Source organism: Perca fluviatilis, chromosome 14 (assembly GCF_010015445.1).
Source record: "Perca fluviatilis chromosome 14, GENO_Pfluv_1.0, whole genome shotgun sequence".
Classification (NCBI taxonomy): Eukaryota; Metazoa; Chordata; class Actinopteri; order Perciformes; family Percidae; genus Perca; species Perca fluviatilis.
In genome coordinates this window covers 23818789-23842618 of record NC_053125.1, presented here as the reverse complement: position 1 = coordinate 23842618, position 23830 = coordinate 23818789, and the positions used below count along the sequence as shown (strand labels likewise).

The 23830-nt window shown below is 40.7% G+C and overlaps 1 protein-coding gene across 1 annotated transcript; it reads left to right on the top strand.

The window, feature by feature from the left end:
* Window positions 1-3243: 3243 nt before the first annotated feature.
* LOC120572137 lies at window positions 3244-23631 on the top strand. Its single transcript, XM_039821281.1, has 11 exons — window positions 3244-3380; window positions 6198-6391; window positions 14505-14645; window positions 17763-17901; window positions 18984-19158; window positions 19312-19453; window positions 21373-21516; window positions 21722-21774; window positions 21872-21958; window positions 22151-22230; window positions 23231-23631. The coding sequence occupies exons 1-11, from the start codon at window positions 3264-3266 to the stop codon at window positions 23297-23299; spliced, it is 1341 nt and encodes a 446-aa protein (XP_039677215.1). The 5' UTR covers window positions 3244-3263; the 3' UTR covers window positions 23300-23631.
* The last annotated feature ends 199 nt before the right edge of the window (window positions 23632-23830 follow it).

Sequence of the window (23830 nt, the reverse complement as noted above, 5' to 3'; positions counted from 1 at the left end):
AGGAAGTAACCTCCTTAAATGTGCATATTAAAATTATTCACCTGAATGATACATGAATTCATCTTAATGAATTAATAAACCCCTGGACTGTAATATTTCAGATGTGTTTGAGCAAGATTTCTGCTCATGTTCAAAACTTTATGCACATTCAAAATACAGCATATCTCATCTTTGTTCTCTGAGGTTTGGAGGAGTTGTGATATTGTGAGAAAAATTAAGTGATAATACAATAGGTTATTACAAGAATAAAGTCACTATATTTCAGAAAATAATCCACCTGAACTTTAGCCTGCTGTGCAATATGTGATTGCTCTGTTGATATGGTAGATGTCAGACCTCCTGCCAGACACAGATCCCCGTTTGGGACGCTGGTCTCTGAATGAGACAGTTTAGGGAAGTGGCTGTAGGCTACGCTGCTCTACATCGGAGGTGGAAACACAAAACTACGCAGAAATAGGGACACATCTGCTGCAGCATGCCCACAGCAGAGCGCGCCCATTTGAAACCTGAAGCTGCACAGACCAGGGAAGGTGCGCTGCAGCAACTCCGTGTCTGTGCCGCTGCTCATCTCTATTTTTACAGCGAGAGTGGACACTGAGCGACACACAGGTATGCTTCAGAGCTCTGTGTGTTTGAGTCTGACCCATAGACTGGAAATGTTGCGTAATGAAAGGTTGACAAGTAAACGTGTGGCTGAGGGGGCGCCCTAGGATGATCATGTTTAATAAACACGTTTTATTTCGCTTGTCATTCTAATTCTATTATTAATGGGAAGTAGACCTACATGTCATTTAGCTGACGCTTTTATCCAAAGCGACTTACAATTAAGTGCATTCAACTGAGAAGGTCCGAACTCTAGACAACAAGTAGTAAGTGCAAGTACGTTAGCTTTAAATAAGCTAAGCTACAAAAAAAACGTATGAAAGTGCAGGTTCAAGAGTTTTTTTTTTTATCCAAGGTGTAGTCTGAAGAGATGTGTTTTTAGCCTTCGGCGGAAGATGTGTAGGCTTTCAGCCATCCTGATGTCGATGGGGAGCTCATTCCACCATTTAGGAGCCAGGACAGTGAACAGTCGGGATTTGGTTGAGTGATTAGTTCTCCCTCGCTGTGAGGGGGCAGCAAGCAGTTTGGCTGATGCAGAGCAAAGTGGGCGGGTTGGGGTATATGGTTTGACCATGTCCTGGATGTAAGCTGGGGCTGATCCGTTCGTGGCCCTGTATGTAAGTATTAGTGTCTTGAAGCAGATGCGGGCAGCCACTGGTAACCAGTGAAGAGAGCGGAGGAGCGGTGTAGTGTGAGAGAACTTGGGGAGGTTGAATACAAGTCGAGCTGCTGCGTTCTGAATGAGCTGCAGGGGTTGGATGGCACATGCAGGCAGGCCAATCAGGAAGGAGTTGCAGTAGTCTAGACGTGAGATGACTAGAGCCTGAACCAGAACCTGAGCCGCCTTCTGCGTTAGAAGGGGACATATCCTTCTGATGTTATGCAGTATGTATATACGATCGGGTAGTTGCAGCAATGTTGGCAGTGAAGGAGAGTTGGTCGTCAAGTGTCACACCCAGGTTTTTAGCAGTCTGGGTGGGGACTACCACAGAGTTGTCGATTGTTATAGTCAGGTCCTGGGTAGGAGAGCCCTTCCCTGGAAGGAAAAGGAGCTCAGTCTTGTCGAGGCTGAGTTTCAGATGGTTAGTGGACATCCAAGAAGAGATGTCAGTCAGACAGGCTGAGATACGTGCTGCTATTTGAGTGTTAGACTCAGGAAAGGAGAGAATTAGTTGGGTGTCATCTGCGTAGCTGTGATAAGAAAAGCCATGCGACTGAATGACAGACCTGAGGGAGTTGGTGTACAGAGAGAAGAGGAGGGGACCCAGGACTGATCCCTGAGGAACCCCAGTTTTGAGTGGGCAAGGATCTGAGCTAGATCCTCTCCAAGTTACCCGATAGGTTCGGTCTGACAGGTAAGATGTGAGCAATGAGAGCGCAGAGCCTGAGACACCCAGATTCTGGAGTGTCGAAATGGGGATCTGATGGTGACACTGTGTCAAAGGCAGCAGAAAGGTCCAGAAGGATGATGATGGAAGAGAGAGAGGTAGTGTGTTGCCATTAAATATATATAAGGTTATATATAAGTTATATATATATAAGGTTACCTTTTAACAAATAACTTTGGAAAGCTTCAGTTAGCTTTACAGTAACAAAGACTTTTACAGACCTCATAAGCAAAAATAAAAACACAAACCAAGCAGGAATTGGTTTCCTCTTTACTTAGAGTTAACACAGTTAAATTTTTACATTTTTTTTCAACCTGGACCCTATTTTCCTTTGTTTTTGTGTGTAAATGACACAACAATCGTTGACATTGGTCCAGTTTTAAGCGTGAACACTGTAACCGGCAGCCACAGACCAAAATCCTATGAGGCAAATGTGCATCATCAATTTTGTCCACTAAAACTGCTGTTTTTGCAACTGAAAGGCTTATGGAAATTATGGAAAGGATCCCTACTTTGATAGGCCTTTTTATAACATCTTTAAGACCTCTCTTTTAACCAGAAACAGCTCTAAGATTGCTAGCGCTAAACCCACCAGACTCTGTTAAAAAAAACAATACTTTTAGCGTGTATAGAGCCAACATTTTCACATGTAAATCAGTAAACTATGTGGTGAATTGTTATGGTTGGAAAAGGGGAAAAGACAACCCAAAATGACTTTTCATAGTTTTATTTTTTGATAAAGTGTATTTTACGATGCTTAAATTACTGTTTATTTACATGGAGTCTGGTGGCTTTAGCGAACACAATTTCACGGATGATTTTATGTTTCAAAAAAGGATCTTACTCTGTAACAAAAAGGTTGACCTCCTTGGAAATCCTTTCCACAATGTTGTCAGACACTTCAATCTGAGCCTGTCAGCGGCAAAACAAGCACTTTAGTGAAGGTAAATACAAGCTGGACAATTGCCTTATTAACTTACATTGTTGCTTGTTTTGCCGATGCCGCATCTGCCGTGGCGATCTTGCTTAATACTGGACCAATGTCAAAAATGGTTGTTCCCATCAATTACTTAGACACACAAACTGTATATATAAAATAGGGTTGATCATTATCTCATTACCATGAGACATTTCCTCATACTGGTGACTTCCTGGTTCCTTTTGTGACGTAAAAGAGATTCTTTGTGTGGGACACAGACAGATATACATAGGCACACACATAACAGTCTATGTGTTAGGGTTTGTATTCATTTACTGTCTGTTACATTTACAATGTCGCTCTCTCTGCTGCTGCTGCTGCTGCTTGCATGCAGCTCCCATGCGTCTCATTTCTTTGGGACAGTGATGACCTATTCCCCAAAAACGACTAACAACGATGGATCTATCACGGTATGTATAAGCCCAGTTTCTTTAGCTTTTATAATCATAATAATAATCTTAATTAATTTACATCTTAATTTAAATTAATTTATACTATTCTTGCATTGTAACATGCATGATCATAGATCCCAGATTTCAGCATGTTATTATTTACACTGTATATATTTTGTAGTATACATATTTTTTATAATTATTTCTTATTTCTATTTTTTTTTCAAATATAGTTTTAATATATTGTATATATATTTATATTGTAGAATGGGAGTAACTCAACTGTAACATATCAATGATCAATGAAGTATTTCTGATTTGGCTATTTATATATAATGATTTTTATCTGCAGTTTTCTTTCTTCTGTATAGCACCTCAAAACTGCAAATAAAAACCCCAAACGACAATAAAAACAACTATAAATTTAAATAATAAAAAAAAAGTTTATCATGGACCGCACACAAAGATTGTATGAGCTGTAATACTGGTCATACTACTATTTAAATTCTTCCCTAACAGGATTTACTTTCTGGCATTAAGGGCGTTTTCACACATGAAAGTCCGAACCAAGGTCCGTACCAAGGTTCATGTTTTTGTTACATTGTCTACATTTGATCCGGTAAGTTTTGGTTTCACACTGCAGTTTTGCAAGCGCACTACAGATCTATACGTGACAAAACTACGTCCTGCCATCATCACATACGTGAGCTGCGTCTCCAGATACTTATAACTGATTGGTTTGTTGACGGACTTCCCCGTCCTCTCGTATCCTCTCTCTGGGTCCGAGTTTAGACTAAAAAGTCCGAAAGTCCGGACCAAACGAGGTATGTGTGAAAACCCCCTAAATCAGTGAACACTAAGGGCGTTTTCAAACATAGGCCTACCTTATTTGGTCCGGACTTTCGGACTTTTTAGTTAGATCCGAACCAAGATTACAGGTGTGAAACCTCCCCCGGACCACGGTCCGGATCAAAAGACCAAATGTTGGTCCGATAAAAAGAGGTGGTCTCGGTCCGGACCAAACTGAAACAGGGTCCGGTTCGTTTATAGTGTGAAAGCATTTTTTGGATGGTTCGGACTTTCGGAACAAATACAAGAAGCTCTGGCAGGCTCTCCTTGTGTTACAAGACCTGGGAAGGTCCTTTAAGGAATAGCTCGGTGCTTAGTGAGAGAGACAGAGGTACGGTGGATGCGCTCAGAGCAGACAGCTGTCGGTTATCAGAGCAGAGAATACATCAGCAGTTTATTTAAGTGGTAGTAAATGTAGGCTACAGTGTAGGGTTCCGTTTGTCTCTGAATAAGTGCAGCGACAGTAGGGGAGAGCAGCAGGCAGTTGAAAAAACTCAGATACACAGAGAGAGGATACGAGAGGACGAGGAAGCCCGTAAACAAACCAATGAATTATAAGTATCTGGAGACGCAGCTTACGTATGTGATGACGGCAGGATGTAGTTTTGTCCCATATTGATCTTTAGTGCGCTTGCTTAACTGCAGTGTGAAACCAAAGCCGGTCTACGGAAAGCCATTCCACTCCCTATCCAGCCCCATTGTACTGGATTTTGGTTGCAGTTCCACCAGAGTTCCACTGGGGGTGATCGCGGTCCAGTGCAAAATGAATGGGACTCTATGGAGCTAGACGGCTAAATTTGTCTCTTTCGCCTGATTGTCGTTGAGAAACCTCAGATTTGATTGTAGTTTTTGCAAGTTCAACATGGGTTATAGGTCGAAAGTTGAATGAACGAGTACTTATGTCCTTTTGATTTCTTACAGGGTGAGTCGTTGTAGCCCATAACACGCTAGCATTCTGCTAATGAATGCTGATTGGTCAGTGAAGGAGTGATTACGATCGGAGATCCCGCTTGACGGCATCCGAAGCAGAGCCTGAATATCAGAGTGAATATTTCGGTGTGGTCTTTAAAACATTAGCAAACCTCTTTCTAGCACATGTATTAACAGGGAGAGCCTTACCTGTCAGCTGTGTTGTCGGTGCCTCGAGAGAACAAAGGAAGCGACTCAGAGCTTGCCGTAAAGCAGTATCTCTGGCCATATATGTGTATGACGTCATTGGCATTTTAAAAGGCTTTTTAGAACAAAAAAGTTACTTTAAAAATATCTAACACACAGCAGTGTGTATTTTTTTAGCCTCCCCTTTCGAATGCAACATTCAAATTACTAGACAAAAAATTATATCCTGAGAAAAGTGGGTTTTGAGGGGTATAGCTCCATAGAGCCCCATTCATTCTGCACTGGCCTGTGAGCGCCCCCTATATGGAACTCTGGTGGAACTGCAACCAGTTCAGAACCCGAAAGTAACGAGGGAGTGGCACTTCTTGATATATTAGAAGTTCTTTGGTGAAACCAAAACTTACCGGATCAAATGTAGACAATGTAACAAAAACATATAGGCTACTTTGGTCTGGACTTTCAGGTCCGGACTTTCAGGTGTGAAAACGCCCTAAGTGAAGTAAACATCTGCTCATCTTCTGTGTTCAGGGATTTTCCTGCATAGAGGAATGTCTGGCTTCTAAGTGTGTTTCTCAGCAGTTTACCCAACAACTGTTGAACATAAACGTAGAGTAGGAGCACTAATCTCACTTTTACCGTCCAGTCTGGCTGTACTGGACTCTCAATGACTGTAGTTTTTAAATATTATTATTTTTTGAAGCAGTTTTGTTAATTGGGGTTTCATTTACTCAATCACAAAAGGCTTTTTTGTTTATCATTTGATAATTGTCAAATAACTAATTGTTTAATAACTAGTATATTGTGCGTATAATCCTGCCCTAAAAAAGGAAAAACCCTGGTATCGTGAATGTTTTTGTTTTATTGCTGCAGGTGGTCATTCGCTATAAGATGAACTTCCACTCATGCAGTGATTCTGCCTCGTGGACCTGCTCCATTGGGAATTCTTGTGGGAATGAGAGTCCTCTCGAGCTGAACAAGGTCTACATGGAGAGCAGTGGAGAGTGGTGTCAGACAGAGGGAATCATGACTCGGCAGGTTCCCAGCAACGCTCCATTTCAGCTTATGTAAGTGAGCCTATTGTAAAAAATAACTTATTAGATACCATGTTTAAGTAGTCCACCCATTGGGAAAGAGGTGACTTTCCCAATGGGAAAGTCCTCCCACAGGTGGTGGGCCCATGGGATGGAGAGATGGGGGCCACGTAGCTTTTTCGGGCTGTGCCCAGCCGGGCTTCGTGGCAAACCCGGCCACCAGACGCTCGCTGACGAGCCCGCCATCTGGGCCTGGCTCCAGACGGGGGCCCCTCACCTGAGACCACTTTGCCTTGGGAGACCAGGAGTACAAAGCTCCAGACCACACAGCCCTCAGGTTCATAGAGACACACAAACCTCTCCACCACGATAAGGTGATGGTTCCCGGAGAGGTGATGGTTCCCGGAGAGGCAATAAACATGTATATTCAAAACACAGAATACAGGTGAGACAGGGCGAAGCAATTTAGATAGGATGTGACGTCCAATACAGTTCAGAGACTTTGACGCCAATGAACTGCGTTGCTGTTGAGAAGAAGAGACGTTCTTATTTTTCACAGACAATTGTGCAATACGATGTAGTGAAATTTAATCTCTGCATTTAACTTATCCTAAGCATTGGAAGCAATGGACAGCCACATAGCAGCATCCGGGGAGCAACTTGTGTTCATACATTTGCGAATGTAGCGTTATCAGCGACATGTCCAACCAGCAGAAAGCACACGCTGTGATACTTCAGCTTACGTCGTATACCAAACCTGCAGTTCATCGCGTAATCAGCGCCTTTCTCAAGGGCCCACTACAAGGGAAATTGGGGTGAGTTGTGCCAGTTTTTACTCAAAGTGACTTTAAAGTGAGGCCATGACAGTAATGCCTTCAACTTAAGGATGTACATATATTTCAGGATCTCATCCCTGAGAACAATAAATTTGGATATGAAATAAATTGTTTCGGAAATATAGCTTTTGGGAAAAAAGTGGTCTCGTGGCACAACTTGCCCCTGATGCGGGGTAAGTTTTGCCTTTGGGGGAATACGTTGGGGTAAATTGTGCCAGAGATTTCTGAAGTAAAACTGAACATTTTAATGTTATGAACTGTAATGCTATATGAAAGCAAGACTAATTCAATACTAAATTACTCATTTAAGGTTTATTTAGATATTAAACTGTTGGAATAAATCATATTTTGAACAACTTAAATTCACATATGATATTTGTGAAACATTTCAGGCAAAAAGGCTTGGGCAATAGATGCTTGTTGACATATATAGAACGCTGTCTGTCAATTATGTAACATATAAGAATAAAGTGACTAGGCTAATTTCTAAACATCCTATTGTGACTTAGGCCACTTAAAAACTTAATAAAACTTCTCTTTAAGAACATAGTGTAAACTCAAAACTGAAATCAGTGTTAGCTAAATTAAACAAATGGCAAGTAGGACTAAGTCAAACACTGATGAGGCATGCCCATCTCCTCACTTCTCCAGATTATCCCCTGTGAGTATGTAGGTCTAGGTAGTCTGGATCTGGCCTACTACTTAACATCCCACTTGTCAATGCTGCAGGGGAATATAAACTTCTGCTCCCTTCTGGCTGTACCACCAAGTTTTTGGGGTGTGGGTAGTTTATTGAGCACATCACCTCTAGGGATGACTCCATCATCACTGCCACAACTTAACCCAGGCCCTTTGGCCAGGGGCGCCCTATAGGGGGGAAAAGTTAGGGCAATTCCAAGGGCCCATGACTGACAGGGGCCCCAAAAAATAGGTAAAAACTAATATAAAATTATTAAACCATCATTATTCAGTATATATATTTCAAATTTAATAATCTCTTTGTTTTTACTAGTTTTTTTGCCTTAGTGACAACGGTGTTTAGTTGCAGTCAGTAGAGGGGCCATAACTACAGTGACCACAATGTTGCCAAGTAACGTTGAATCAAAATCTGGTATTCAAAAAAGGAAAAAGAGAAAAGAGAGATAGGAAAGGGTGTCAAACTGTAACCCAGTTTTTCACCAAGAAATGTGGGTAGCCTATAGTCTGTGAGTGGTATTGACCTGTTGGCTTAAAGGGGTGATAGAATGATTATATAGGGTATTTCACACTGTTCCTTATGGTCTCCTAATGGGGTAACATTGTTTGGGCTGAAAATGGCCTGGTTGATATTTTATTGGCCCTCATGCATACCTGTGTTTTGGCCCCATTTGTAACAAGAGCTTTTCTTCCAAATATGGTATGCTCATGAATATTTAGATGAGCTGCGTGCTGATTGGTTGAGCGAATCCCCATACACACACATTAGAGACGCGCGCTGATTGGTTGAGCAAATCCCCATACACACACATTAGAGATAGAATAGACAGAATCGTATATTCCAGACACTGCAATGTTTCATTACCAAATTCACTTCTGAGACTTTTTTATGCGAGAAATTAACTATATAAAGCTCAAATATGGGCCGTTTTATGAAATTTGATGGCTAATTGCAAATTTGGTAAGACGTGTCGGACTTTAGGAGCTCCACACAGTCTGACGAGAAAGTGGCAGCCTGCTGGGCTCCATACCCAGGGCAAAGTCACACTTTGTGGATTAGCTACTGCACTACCGGGGCTCCGCGGCCGGCTGCCGGCATAACTATTATATATTTACAGTTTGAATTTCATCACGGCACTTATATCACAGCTACCCCAAGATCTTACAAAGCTAACGTTGTGTCCAAACTCAATGTAAAGCATTTTTATGAACGTCATTTAGTTAGGAGGAGCAGCTAGCTAGCTATATGTCCCGTTCAATACAATGGGAAAAGATTGCTGCTAGCTAGCTACACTTTCAGCATAACTATATTAGCTATATTTACAGTTTGAATTTCGTCACGGCACTTATATCACAGCTATCCCAAGTTCTTACAAAGCTAACATAAGCTAACAGTCCGATTTTAATTTAAGGCATTTTTATGAACGTGAGGGGTCTTGTTAGGAGGAGCAGCTAGCTAGCCATGTGTCCCATTGAATACAATGGGAAAATATCGCAGCTAGCTAGCTACACTTTCGGCATAACTATAGTATATTTACAGTTTGAATTTCGTCACGCCACTTATATAACCTCTACCCCAAGGTCTTGGTGTCCAATGGTGTCAGATTTCCATTTAATGAATTTTTGTGAACACTAGGGGTTTTGTTAACCGCGACTGTCCCTTCAATCCTATGTGTACAGATTGTGGCTAGTTAGCTTCATTTTCAGCGTAATTAGAGTATATTTACAGTTTGAATTTCGTCACGCCACTTATATAACCTCTACCCCAATGTCTTATAAAGCTAACAATGGTGTCCGATTTCAATTTTATACATTTTTGTGAATTTCAGAGGAATTCTAAGAGGAGGCTAGCTAGCTCTCATTGATAGAGCTCCATCCAGCCGCAGGCTCTATCAATGAGACTTGCGGACAATAGGCTTTTATTTCACCGATCGTTTGTTTAAATAACTCAACACATTATAATTACATACATTATAAGATTAACTGGAACCTGTGGTAAGAGATTGCTGGCGTAACAAGCTCGCTGACTGCGCTGTCACTCACACACACTGGCCATTTAGCAGGAAGAGGGGAGCTGCAGGCCCTGGAGCTCTGTCAGGGCAGCGGCGTTTGGTAGTCCATTCACCCAAAAAACTGTGACTTTGCACAGGTATGGAGTGCAGTGGGCTGCCAGCCGTTACGGAGCTCAATCGAGCTCATAGCAGGCCGGGGTCTGTGAAGGAAGGCAGGCCAGGTGGCGAGGCAACAACACAGGCAGCACCGGCTGCTGAACTCCGACACACAGTCGGACAAAATTTGCAATTAGCCATCAATTTTCATAAAACGGCCCATATTTGAGCTTTACATAGTTGATTTCTCGCATAAAAAAGTTTCAGAAGTGAATTTTGTAATGGAATAGATGAGATCTGGGCGACCTACATTCAGAAGACTAGTTGTGTAGCCTATGTAAATGTTGGGGCATGACCGTTCTCTTAATACACCCATGGGCGTGACAAAGGTACAGGTCTTGGGATGTTGATGTCAACTTCCAGCTTTGTTGAGGTTCGCCGGTTTTCAGCGGCAGTTTCAAAATATGAGATTGTTATAGTAAAGGGGTGTCAATGGGACTTTGAGCTTCTATGTATGTCCTATTTACCCACCAAACTGTCGTTATTCAACTATGAAAAGGTAAAATCGGTTTTGCATTCTATCACCCCTTTAAAGTCCATAGTGAAATAAGCTAGCTAGCTACAGACTAGTGTTAGCCTACATTTAATCAGTGCAGGGAAACGTTTAGCAAGATATTCATATTAAATCATTGTCCCTGCCCCTTTTAGCAGACTTAACAACAGATGAGTCAGCAGCACTCCAGTCTCCCCCTAACTTTGTACCTCCCTGTCCCAGTGAAGAAGGTGGGCAACATTGTGTTCAATGACATGTTATTTGAGAGAAAAGTTTGGGTTTCCAGGAGTCCTTTCACCTTATTTATACCTTTTAATTTGATGTCACTGGTACTGTTAGTTTGTTATGACCATATTCCAAACCTCAAAACCTTTTAAATTAGTGATCACTTGATCTGTTTTGTAGCACTATAATAACCCTGGTGTGGAAATTCCATTTTACATGTCCACTTTATTTTTTTGTTGGCATATAAGTGCAGCTTTAATTGTTTTGAGAGGATGGTGTTAATTTATTTAGATTGAAAAGTTAATATATATTTGTTTGTTCATTTTTATTTTTTTTAAATCTTTCATTAATATAATAATAATAATAATAATAATAATAATAATTTTGTTAAGAGAATTTTCCATTTTGTCAAATTTTACAATAAAAATACATTGAGACTGTAAAAGATGGCCTTCAGCACATTTATTTATGGTTGCTTTTAATCTTGCATCAAATAGTGAACTGCATACTAGACTTGCATGCATGTACAAATCACCCGCAGTAGATATTGTGCTAGTACTAGTATTGAACTACAAGAAGCAAGACAGTTGCAAGCCTTTAATTAGAGTTATGTAAAGCTTTTGATGGGACAGTTAGGTCCTAGAGATGTGGTGACAACAGCTGCGCAGAGGGGGCCCAATTTGATTTTTTGTCATGGGGCCCAAAATTCCTGGCCTTTGGCACAAATTACCCCAGACCCACAAGTTTGAAAAACTAGCATGATCCTGAAGTTAAGAGCTAAAATCATGCTCTATAGACTCATTGTGTAGCCTTCTAAAGCACTAAAACATGTGTGAAATGTTTTCAAACTTGTCTATAATTGTTCAGACACTACAATCAAAAAACCTTAATCATAGAAATTTTACTTTGAAAGGAAAAAAGTTTTTTGAGCTAAAATGTGCTTACCTCTCATGCCATGTGTCTCCCTTCTTTGGAGGATGAGTAAAAATGGATGGCTTTTCAAAATTATGTGGTCACATGAACAATTTCTTCTATGGTTTTTCAGAAAAAAGGGGTGGATCTACTTCCCCCCCTGGCACAAATCACCCCACTCTCCCCTACTGTAAGTTGCGCTGTAGCAAAGCGTTACTGGTGCTATGATACGGCTGAGTGCAGACTGCGATATTCCCACTGCTGATGCTATGACTGTTTTAAATGATCCTGATGCCAATATTTGTAATGTAGCGAAGAGTTTAACAACTGCTGGAATGGAATGTGAACGCTGAGTCGGAGATTCAACGTCATCTTTGATTTCTTCCAGTAACTGTAATATTGCATGGCTGCTTTATCTGTAACGATTAATGATTTTTTTGTTCACTCAACTGAAAAATTGTGATCCTTGTGGCAAAAATCCTTTCAGCTCCTCTCCTTGGCCTATGTCTTCGTTTTGCTCGGATTACTGCTGCCACTTCACCAGGAGGCATATTGCGAGGAAACCCGCTTGCGGCTGGTTTACACCTGCTTTTAAGAGATAATAGAGGCGCATACATACCACAGATTACATAATTAGGCGCACTTTACGCTTCCCCTCCCATCTCTTTATGGGAAACTCCAGGGCCGGATTGGGACTCCTTTTCAGCCCTGGAGTTTCATGCCTTAGACCGGCCCACTTTAGTTCATGACTGACTATATTAAAATAATGTAATTAAAACTTCAGAATATAAGTCTGCAATAGGCAACAGCCTTGTAATTCATTGTATTTTTGAAAAATATCATTTCCAATTCAGTGCAAAAACAGTAGCCTAAGTTTTGCTTCACAGTGAAGATTTATTAGAACAGTAAATAACAGGACAGTATCAGAATCTATTTGCATTTTTACTAAACAAGTATGAAAAAACACCTCAAAATTAAGTGATTGTTTTGCTTAAAACAAGCTACATTATCTGCCAATGGGGTAAGAAAAATAATTGTTTTAGATTTAGCTTGTTTTAAGCAACAACAAAAGAACAAAATCACTTAATTTTGATTTATTTTTTTCAGAAAACAAGACATCATTTCTTATGCCATTTCAAATGTATCTTGAATTAAGAATATTTCGATATTTGAACTGGAAACAAGTAAGATACTAAGTAAGAAAAGCATTGTTTTCAGTGATAATGTTTGCTTATTCACACACTATGGTACAACAGCAGCTTACCTGTGTCTTTCACAGTGAGAGCATTATAGTCTCTTCACAACTGGGTCCTGGCTCTGTTTCTGACACTAAATGTACACTAAATGAAATTTGTTACATTTATTTCTCACCACAAATATCCCCTTTTTACAAAGCTTTCAAATCAAGTCAAGTCAGTTTCATTAATGTATTGTTGAATCATCAGGTATCATTAATTATCTCAGGGCATTTTTCATTTTTCATTACTATTAGTTCTTCTGAATGACAATCCTACCTGCCCATTTTGGTGTGCTGGGCTCATGACTGGAGCTTGGTAACCCTTGGTTACTGGGCCTTGCTCTTCACTGTTAGCAGCAAACCGGACTACAGGTGGCTGCTGCTGAAGAGCTACAAGAAAAAGTTTGATACATGAACGGTGGTTTGCAGACAAAAACGTTGTTTTGCACGGTCGCTAGCATCTCGCACTGCTCCTAACTACCTCAACGTTAGCTTACTTACCGGCCTCGTCATCTTCATTTGTTTTTTTGAGGAAAAATGTGCTCAGCTTAAAACATTAAAACATTTGTCAGTTTCCAAAGCTTTCTTCTTTTTTATTCTGGCCTTTTCAGCGCCGCCTTTGCGCTTCCTGTTATCCATTTTTATCTGACTTTTTTTATTTTGAGCAGGGAGTCAAAAGATAATCACGTCATCATTAACCTGCAGAATGCATATGCATCACACAGAAAAGTGCAATTTGCCATTTTCAGGTAGTCTGTGCTTTTACCTCATTGCAGCCTGTTTGTACATACCTCGCCATGCTTTTACGTGCACGTTGCGAAACAAATACACCTGAAGTGGGCACAAACGCGCTAGTACATCTGTCCCTCTGTGTCTTGCTCAAGGACACATTGACATGTGGCTGGAGGAGCCTAGGATTGAACCACCAATCTTGTGGTTGAGGGGTGACCCACTCTGAGACACAGCCACCCTGTTCTAGTGGCTTCTGGCAATTGTAGAAGAAAATAAATTACCCAACAGTTTTAGTCTCATTTTATCCTAATATCCTCCTTTTTACTAATTAAGTCCCTATTATTTTCTCTGATCAACAAACTTTTAGTGTCTCCTGAATTAATTGAGTCTGTCTGCCTTTTTTCTAGCTCAGTGTTCAAGCATTTTACTTTGGTCACTGTGATGGAGACCTTTTGTTTAGAGACCAGGTTGGCTCCAGCGGAGATTCACAAAGGGTCTTCTTCTTTTTTTTTGTTATTTGGTATTGGGTCTGTGCAAATCTACACAGATAGTCTTGTGAGTGAATGTCTTCTGCAACCTTGTATACAACCCTGACCATAGGACTCATTCTGGTCAGAGAGAATTCAACAGCTTCTTGACAACTTTGTGTCTCTACTGCGCAGTGAATAAAAGTCATCCGAACCAGCCACTGAATTGGACCTGAGAGAACCTTTTCTTCCACACAATCCAGTCATTTATTAACACACGTTATGTTGGGTTAAATGTATTGAAACACCTACAATACATTACAGTACACTCAGATTCTGTGCACAGTAACAACTGACTTTTACATGAACTTCCTCCACAGCTTAGACGGTTTTAACTGGATAGACTTCATCAGGAATGGCATCTCAGCGTGGAGAGCTGTGACTCTGGTGGAACTGAGGAACCGGTCGGACACCGGCCAAGCCAACAGATCACCCCAGACAACCATACTGCCAGCTGTGAGGTAACACTGATCAATTATTCTGTTCCCTTTAGATCCCAAACCTCTCCATGCCACCCAATGCCACCATACACCTGAGCACCACCATGCTGCTGCTGGGAATGAACTTTGGATGTTTGCATTGGTGAGGCAATTTGCATTTTGTGCCCATCCTGCATTCCTTCTTTCTACTAACTTTTAAACTTGTATTTAAACAAGGAAGGGCATTGAGATCAAGCTCTTTTTTGTAAGGACTCCCTAATTACACTACTTCTAAAAAGCACACGAAAGATACAGTATACATCAACAAATTATACAACAAAAGCAGACCACAGACATAAGGGACAACATAAATCTAAAGAAAATACATGCATTCACACTGCTGTCTGTCAATCAAAAAGAATATTTAAATTTATTGGATCAGTTTTGCAGATTGATCCTTTTGTGTGGAGCATAGTATCTAAGAACCACTTTCCCGATTTAAGTATAACTTGAAGATTTATGAGAACCAAGTAGTCTCGGGACCTGTTGCAGTGTGAAAATGATCTATAGTTGAAAATTCATGTAAGACCCAGGTAGTTAGTAGTAGCAGAATACAGTGCCATTCTCTAACTTACTTTCTCTTACAATAATGCAAAATCAACCTGTCAAAACTAAATTGTCCGTTTGGATGTTTGTTGTTTGTTTCTCAATTAAGGGCCGTTTTACAGTCGCCGCAGCCAAGCTTGCGCACGCCAATATGACGTCAACATGATGTAGATCTCGCTGGCGTGCCAGGATTTTGAATCGCGACCAGAGGGCGTGCACCACTATTTTTTTTCAGCAGCGCGCAACAAAACGGAAACAGGAAGCATGAACGAGCTCGAGGGCAACCGGATGCCAGGACTCTCAGAGTGACTGCAAGTCTCTCTTGTAAACTTACTGGGTTAAGATGAGCTCTTTTATGGCGAATGAAAGGCTTGATCCGACAAAGTAGGTAATCTAATCAAATCGAAGCATTGACGTCAGTGCTGCTGCCTGTTCTACCGTTGTTTACCTTTTTCTTCTTCTTCTAGTCCGTAGAAAGAGCAAAGTCGGTAGCCTTTCCTCATTAGCGCCACCTCTGTTCAGGACAAGACTGCACCTAGTGTCGCGACCACCACACATGAGTATAAACAGTTACGGCGCTCCCGTGACATCACACTGGCACTCGACAGGTCGGCTGCAGCGAGTTTACCCCACGCTTAAGGGTCTAAGAAGAGACAGTGTTGCCCTTTAAGACAATATAATGGAAAAAATTTAGATTTATATGTTGCTAAAATTAGATTACAAGAAACATATGAAGTGACAACCAAGAGTCAGTTAAGACTGGGTTCAGTTAGCTCACCTTTAAGACTGGAAACAGGGAAACAGCTCTGGTGACGTGAGGTGTGTTGCAGCCCGGAGGAACCATGAAGCAGATAAAACATCTCGCTGGCAGAAAGGTTTTCTGGGGAAATGGGTAGACTTTTCTTTTCAGTCTTCAAAAAACAAAACAGTCCTCAAACAAAACAGTCCAAGAAAAACCTCACATTCTACTCACACATATAGGGCCCTATTTTAACGATCTGAAACGCAAGTTGTAAACGTGAAACACAAGTAACTTTGTGGGCGGATCTCGGGCGCTGTTGCTATTATACTGGTGGGATAAGAGCTAGGTGTGGTTTGGGTGTAGCGTGCAATTAACCAATCAGAGCGTAATCTCATATTCCCTTTAAGAGCAGGCGCAGTTGTTCCATGGCGGATTGCTATTATGATGGCAGATTTGCCTGCCGCACGCCAGCGGGATCTGTCCGGGATGCGGCAAAGTAATAAATGCTCGTCTTGGCCGGGTGGCGATGTTGCTGCGGCCTCTCGGGCGCATCTCCTCAAGTCTGGAGAGGATTGCTGCAGCCATGGAGCGTGGGCCTCCAAACGCACCACCTGCACCTGTTGTGCTCCTTCCTCTTCCCCCAACTCCATCTCCGTCCACCCGCTCCACCAGGAGCGCATCGCCACCCCAGGACCAGATCCCGCCAGTGTCTAATCCTGCCGTAGTTTAACATCACGTCTCCTTAAGTCCTCTAATATTTCCTCATTTATGTCATCAACACATCCATGATACATGGAAATGTTGTGTAAAACACAACAAGCCACAAAGAATGCTGCGACTTTTTGAGGACTGTACTGTAAAGTGCCTCCTGACCTATCCAAACATCTGAAGCGTATTTTCTGTAATATCTTTCCTTGAAATTATGTATGGTTTGCAAAAATGGAAACTGCTGCATCCGTGTAGATGAGAGAAACAAAGTGTATGCGCACACGCTACATTATAGCGAAGCATGCACCCCTAAAATAGTGCGGCTGTGGAGGGAAAAGTACGCTGTGCATCAGGTGCAAAATAGGAGTGATACACGTGTCGGTGTAAAAAGGCAATTGCGCTATGCAAGATAGGGCCCATTGGATTAGTGCACGCCTCTCCAGTTCAAACTGGCCAATTAGGTCACAAATCAGGTGTGTTAATCAACATTCATACAAACAAAATCAATACTTCATTGTTGTTAATTGATGTAGGAACTTAAAATAAAGAAAATAAAGAAAACCTAATGATAGTAAATGTTTACATTTATTAATAAAATAGTGAGTGAGGGAACACAATAGCAAAATAGTTTGTGAGGGAGTGGGTGCTTCCTCACACTCTGGCTCTGTCCAATGGTAACAAAATCTGTCTCCCAGCACCTCTAAAGCTCACTTATTAAAATGGTATATCTGGTTTGTTGGACTTATCCACATACAAACATACAACAACAAATCGCCACTTTATAGGCGTTGGGTTGTGTTGGTCTCCATTAGTTGCTCTTTAACGGATCTTTTCATCTAACTGATAATGTTGTTAAGATGTACTTTTACATTGCTTGGATGGCTGGCTCGGGCTTCAGTGGAAACAAATACAGAGAGATGCATAAGGCCACAATGGTAACAGGGCTGCCAAAACAGCAAGAAGACAAGTGCATGCCAATTTTCTTATACACTACTACTAAAGTGTAAATTACATTAATTAATTAACCTTGTCATTCTTCCATGTATGGTGTTAAGTACAGACAACATGAAACCAAAGCTGTTCATGTAACGTCTGTCACTCAGGGTTCCTTCAAACTGTCAGAGAGATTTCAACCTGTTGGCGTTTGACCCTGACGGAGACGAGGTGAGATGCAGATATGGAAACACATCACTGTCGGAGTGTAACCCCTGCACGCCGCCCTCCGTTCTCAACCTCTCGTCAGTGAGTATTCTGCAAGACAGATGGTGTTGTCAAAATAGTGCCATGACTTCAGGGGTAAGGAAGCCAAGAGCAGCCGTGTTTGCAAACATTTTTAGCCATGTTATACAGCAGGGCTGCACGATATAGTAAAAAATATCTAATTGCTATTATTTTGACTGATATTGCAATTGCGATATGATTTACAATATTGGAGGGAATGATAATTTTTGTATTTTTTTTTTTTTTAATGATTGTAGTGTGATTTTTGCGAGGATCTGTACTAAACAAAGATTTTTTTTTCTTTAGTGTGTATGATAGGATCTGTAGGCCGGGACGTCTCTGCAGCACCACAATACTTAATACTTAATTTGAGAATGGTATGTTTAGTTAAAATATTGCACCCCCCACTGCGATTTGAATATTGCACCAGTCCATATTACGATTTCGATAAAAGCAGCAATTATTTTATCAGTTTTAACTCTGAAACTACGCGTCAGATTTAATCTTCATAAACAATCAGTTCAATGTGCCGTTTTCAGGTTTGCTGTGGATGTGACTGAAGTGTGGATTTTCTTTTTGAAAGCCGGCGAGCAAAGTTTGCACAGAAAGACTTTACCCATCCTCACCGACAACTCGTTTAAATGCTCATACAACTCCTCCTTGCTGCTTCGTCGCCTCCATGCTGCTTTTTGTTTTGATGACGCATGCGGCGGTGCGACACTGGTGGCTGGTGTTGCCAGATTGGGTGTTTTTTCCGCTACATATTAAGGCTCGTTTACGTTGTGTTTTAGCCGGGTTTTTGCCTGGAAGGCTCTATAGAAATCTGGCACCCTATTGAACGAAGTTAAACAACTATTAGATGAATTGGCATGACATTTTGTGAAGAAATTAATTGTCCTCAGTGGATGAATCCTACTGACTTTGGTGATCCTTTGACTTTTTGACATTTGTGGTTTGGGGTTAAATGAAGAATGTGAATTTTATCTCCAAAATAAAGTGTGGTTTTCTGTTCGGGAAAGTTTATTTCATAAATACTAACATGCATTTCATTACACCAAAGGAAATGTTGGCCTCATCTTCATGTTTGTTTTATCCTTTTGCAGTCTTGTTCGTTGTCATTCAGCCCCAGCAGTAGCAGTGATCAAGGCCCATATGCCGTGCAGCTGGTGATGGAGGACTTTCCCAGGCAGACTATCACCTTGATTCAAGCTGACTCTCTCTGGGAGAGAACTACCATCATCGCACTCAGCAAACTACCTGTCCAGTTTGTTTTAAAAGGTCAGATTTCCCATTTCAAACAGGCAGGGCTGTACTTAAGTTTAAATCTCTTTAGCTGGGGTGATCTTCCGTGAGTGGACATCAGCATGTTACTTGAGTTTGCTGCTAAACAATGACAGGCACGAAATATGTGTTTGTTCTTTATTGTTCCAGTGGACCCTGAGGTGCCATCCTGCACGGAGGGACTCTATCTGCCCAAATTCCTGCCTCCAACCCCAGCCAACAGAGCTCAGCTGTATACCTCTGTCAATCAGACCCTGGAAATCAACATCAGTGCAGAGGCAAATGTCTCCACGTGAGTGAAAATAAAAAAAAACGAACACTAGATATTAAAGCAGATGTCTTGTTGAACCTCTTCTAGCGGAAGCTTCTTATACCAACTCTGCCATAGTCAGCATCTGTGACTGACTCAAATGTCATGGATGTGCTAGTCCAGAATGGCGATGTCCTTAAAGCTGTAGTAGGCACTTTATTTTTGGCCTTTTTTTACCAAAAATTAGAGATGCACCGATTACAATTTTCTAGGCCAATTCCGATTTCCGATTTTTCATTGAGTTTGACCAGCCGATACCGATTTTAGCCGATTCATCTTTTCTAACCACTTTATAGAACACACAAATATTTATTTTCAGGAAGAGGTGTCTCTCTACTTCAAATGCATGGCCTTTTTGTTTTTGCATTCTTGTTTTTTTTTTTATTACCTGCTTCATGTAGTTCTACTGGAACATAGGGTCAGTTTCAGCAAATATGACAGAAAGTTAGTTTTATAAGTCTTCCCTACTGCACCTTTAATGTAACCTCTACCTTACATAGAGCAGATTCAGCTAATGTTATGTTATGCCTGGACTTTGCAGCAAAGACACAACACTATGAGAGCAGTAAGGGTAAAAACAGCAAAGTTGCGGGCCTGAAAAAAAAAAAAAAAAAAAAAGACCTGCAAGACACTTAACATCTCTGTAGAGCTAAGGGGAACTTCAGCGTTTGGTTATAACTTTTATTTGATCAATATTCTTTATAAATGTAGCCGGGTGGTGAATTTGAACACCATCACATTTATTTCTGGTTTGTTTCAGTATGTATTTTGCGTTCTAAAAATGAAAGAAATGTGCATATGTTTGTTTATTTGCTGGCAGAAGATACATTTTTAGTTAGTTATTCCCCGCCAAGCGATGCCAGGTGGCGCCGACGCGTTAAGAGTTGCACGGCCTCTTGATCACTATCTTTTTTTTCTTTCGGGCCGATCAGGGAAACAGCACGGGTGGGGAATAACCTGAGTACATTGTGTGAAATAAAAGGATGAGATTGACTTTGGATGGATGTCGATGGATTTTTTTTTTTGTGCGAGCGCGGCCGTGTTTCCATGTGTTAGCAAGACATCAGTGTGACAAGTGTGTGACGTTGTGCGCTCCCTGGTGAAGCCCGTTTTTCAGAGTCTGTATTCTGTGAAATGTAAGTGCTTTCTAAATCAAACTGTACATTTAAGAATCAGCTGGAGTTTATTGAGAAGGTATATTCACATTGTTTTATTTGTGTTTTCTATGTCAGTGTCCTTAGCCACTGCCATATGTTTTGGATCATTTTGTGTTAATTATTATTATTATTGTTATTTTTGTTTAGGCCTTTTTGCCAAATTTAAAATACTGCCAATGTTACAGAAATAAACTAACCCCGAAGAAGTTATTGTGTCCTGTGTGGGTCTTAGTTCAGCAGGCTACATAAAATATTAATAATAGCGACTTTAAGATGTGTTCAGATTGAACAGAAGCACATATTATGAAGTAAATAAATAGAGCTGTGAGTAAATGCAGATTTACTTATTTTTACTTTTTACATTTACTTTAAAAAAAAAATATGTTTATCCCGAATGTTACTTTGGAGTAATGCCAAAGAAAAACTCTAAATGTTTTCTCGAAACTGTCGTAAAAGAAATTTTGACGATCATTGTCATTGGTAACGCAATAATAATTTTCTTTTGTGTTATTAAAAGATGGCATCTCATTACACACCAGCCAGTCATACAATGACTGTCACTAAACTTAATAAAGAAATAAAGCTTAGTCCAATGCCAGGCTGGGGAAAAAAACTAAAATTTTCCATCAAAAGTGACACATCCTTGCCCTGCGAGTATTTTACTGATCTAGTCACAGAAGACAGGTACTGGTTTTTACTAGTTTGATTTATCTTGACAAGGTTTTGTTAATCGGTCTGTTAAAGGATCTCTGAGCTGCTGTTCAGTGGGCCGTACAACGTAAACCAGACTACATCAGGAACAGGAAGGTTCATCCTGAGGTGGACGCCGTCTAAGGGAGAAGATGGAGAAAGCCACCCCATCTGCTTTGTCGTCCAAGCTGTTCTCAAGTCAGTGGTGAAAAAAACAAACATAAAATAGGATTTTACGAGGTTGTAAAAAAGTTGAATTGTAATTAATTATGAAATAAAGCAGTTTTTGCAATACAAGCTCTCCTAAATTGTGGAAAGCAGGAATATTTGGTTATATTTTGTACTTTTTCCTTCAAAAATGGATGTCCCATTTCGTAACTTAGCCCTTCATTTATTTCCTCAGTTCAACAAAGTATCACTCGGAGCTCCGTTGTCTCATTGTAAGCGTTGGAAACGGTGAGTTTTCTGTTTCTGTGCATGCTTCAAATTCCATTGCTGATTTCATAGACAAAGTAAGGAATCTTCTATTCATTTTTAATCATTTTGTTCGCAGAACCATCATCAAATGCAACTGCAACCCCACAAGTTCCAACCACTAGTCCAGCAACTACTATGAAAACCCCAGCAGCATCCAATCAGAGTAAGAGCACCATTCCCTTTATAACGACATCCAGTAGGCAAGTCCAATCTGTAGGTGGACCACACCCTGACTTGAATAACCCAAACAAAACAGCTTTTGTTAGTTACATGCATTGGCCTTTGTCTGTGTTACTTAGTTAAACAACAGTCTTTATTTCAGGCCTGTATTGTAACGTTGAGTCACTGTTTCTAGGCGTCGTAGGTCTGAGAGTGAGAATTTCCTCTTTGTCTCCGATGTCTGATGACAACATCAGGAACATCGTCATCCAGCAGGTCTGTCTGATTCATATCTATTTAGAAGTCCTGTCATAGCATCACATAACCACGCAGAGATATTTTGAATAAGCAGTACTTTCAGTGATTGCAGTTAATGTCTGATTTTTCACAAACAGTGGAGGAAGAACTACTTAGAGGCTCTAAGTTGTGACGATGCGGTTTGGGAGGGAAACTTTTTCGTACGCATAAACATCTCCTCACTTACACCATTGCTGGCTGTCCCTGCGCACACTGTAAAACGCTGTCAGTCCTTAGACGCCCACACACCCTGGCAACAAAACAAACTGCGCCAACCTGCCCCATGAACCATAACAAACAGTGTTCCAGCCAATAACCGACAAGAAGGAGTTGGTTGAGTCATGAATATACATTGTGGAAGTAGCCTTATGGCATAACGCTGCTGCAGTGATGGCTCAAATTAGCTCCTTTCTTGCTGGTTATTGGCTGGAACACTGTTTGTTATGGTTCGTGGGGCAGGTGCTCAGTTTTTTGTTTGTTTGCCATTTGTTGGAGCCCCGGCTGTCTTCAGAGAACCGTTTTTTTACAGTGTGTTCAGGGGCAGCTAGCGGATAGTGAGGAGATGTTTGCTGTATGTGACGAAAAATGTTGTAGCCTAAAAAACGCGTCACATCACTTAGAGCACCTTTAAATCTTTGAGTAAAAGTAGCAATACCACAGTGTAAAAAAATACTCTTTTACAAGTAAACGTCCTGCTTTTAAACTTTACTCATGTAAAAGTTGAAAAGTATCAGCAAAAATATACTTAAAGTACCAAAAATAAAGCCTACTCATTATGCAGAATGATCCAGTTCAGATTAATATACATTATACTATTGGATTATAATTGTCAATGTATTCATCGCTTAAGTGTTGCAGCTGATAAAGAGGAGCTAGTTTTAATGACTTTGTATACTGCGTAATCCATCAAAATACATTTTTCATTCCTTGATTATATTTTATATATCTGAATCTGATGTATGAATGTTTTCTCCTCCAGCTTAAAGATGAACTGGAGAGACGAGGGATCCCATTAAACTTCACTCTGGGCTCTGTGGGGAGGGTGTGAGTGGGAGTTACAACCCACAGTGACCCGCTGGTTCAACGTGATCATTTAGGGACTCCTCACTGCCTGGACAATTTTGTTTTCAATTGCCTGCCGGAGTTTAAAAATGATGATGTCAGCTTTTCCACTGCAGAAAATATACATTTTAATTACAGTTGATCATCACGCTTCATTTTATAGGGGAAAAGGTGCATAAAAAAACTTGTGCAGGTCACAAGTTTTCAGATTTAGAGTAATAGTACAGTATAGTACAATATACGTTTACTTGAAGGGATATACATAAGAGTGACATAACACTGTCATGAACATGTCATAAACATTATTAACAAGTAAACATTTATGACATAACGCTTCTTTTAGTAAGTGTCATTCGGTTTTTGTCATGACAAGTCATGGTTAGGGTTAGAGTTCATGAGTCATGTGTTCATAACAGTGTCATGTCACTCTTATGTAGATACCTTCAAGTAAAGTGTTACTCAATATACTTACAGGGTTTCTGCAGGTGTCACCAAGTCAAATTTAGGACCTTTTTAA

Coding starts and splice junctions, on each gene's coding strand:
- LOC120572137 (XM_039821281.1), top strand. CDS start 3,264: ATGTCGCTCTCTCTGCTGCTGCTGCTGCTGCTTGCATGCAGCTCCCAT. Junction 21,775..21,871: donor CATTGTAAGCGTTGGAAACG/GTGAGTTTTCTG, acceptor TTTTGTTCGCAG/AACCATCATCAAATGCAACT. Junction 22,231..23,230: donor GGAACATCGTCATCCAGCAG/GTCTGTCTGATT, acceptor TTTCTCCTCCAG/CTTAAAGATGAACTGGAGAG.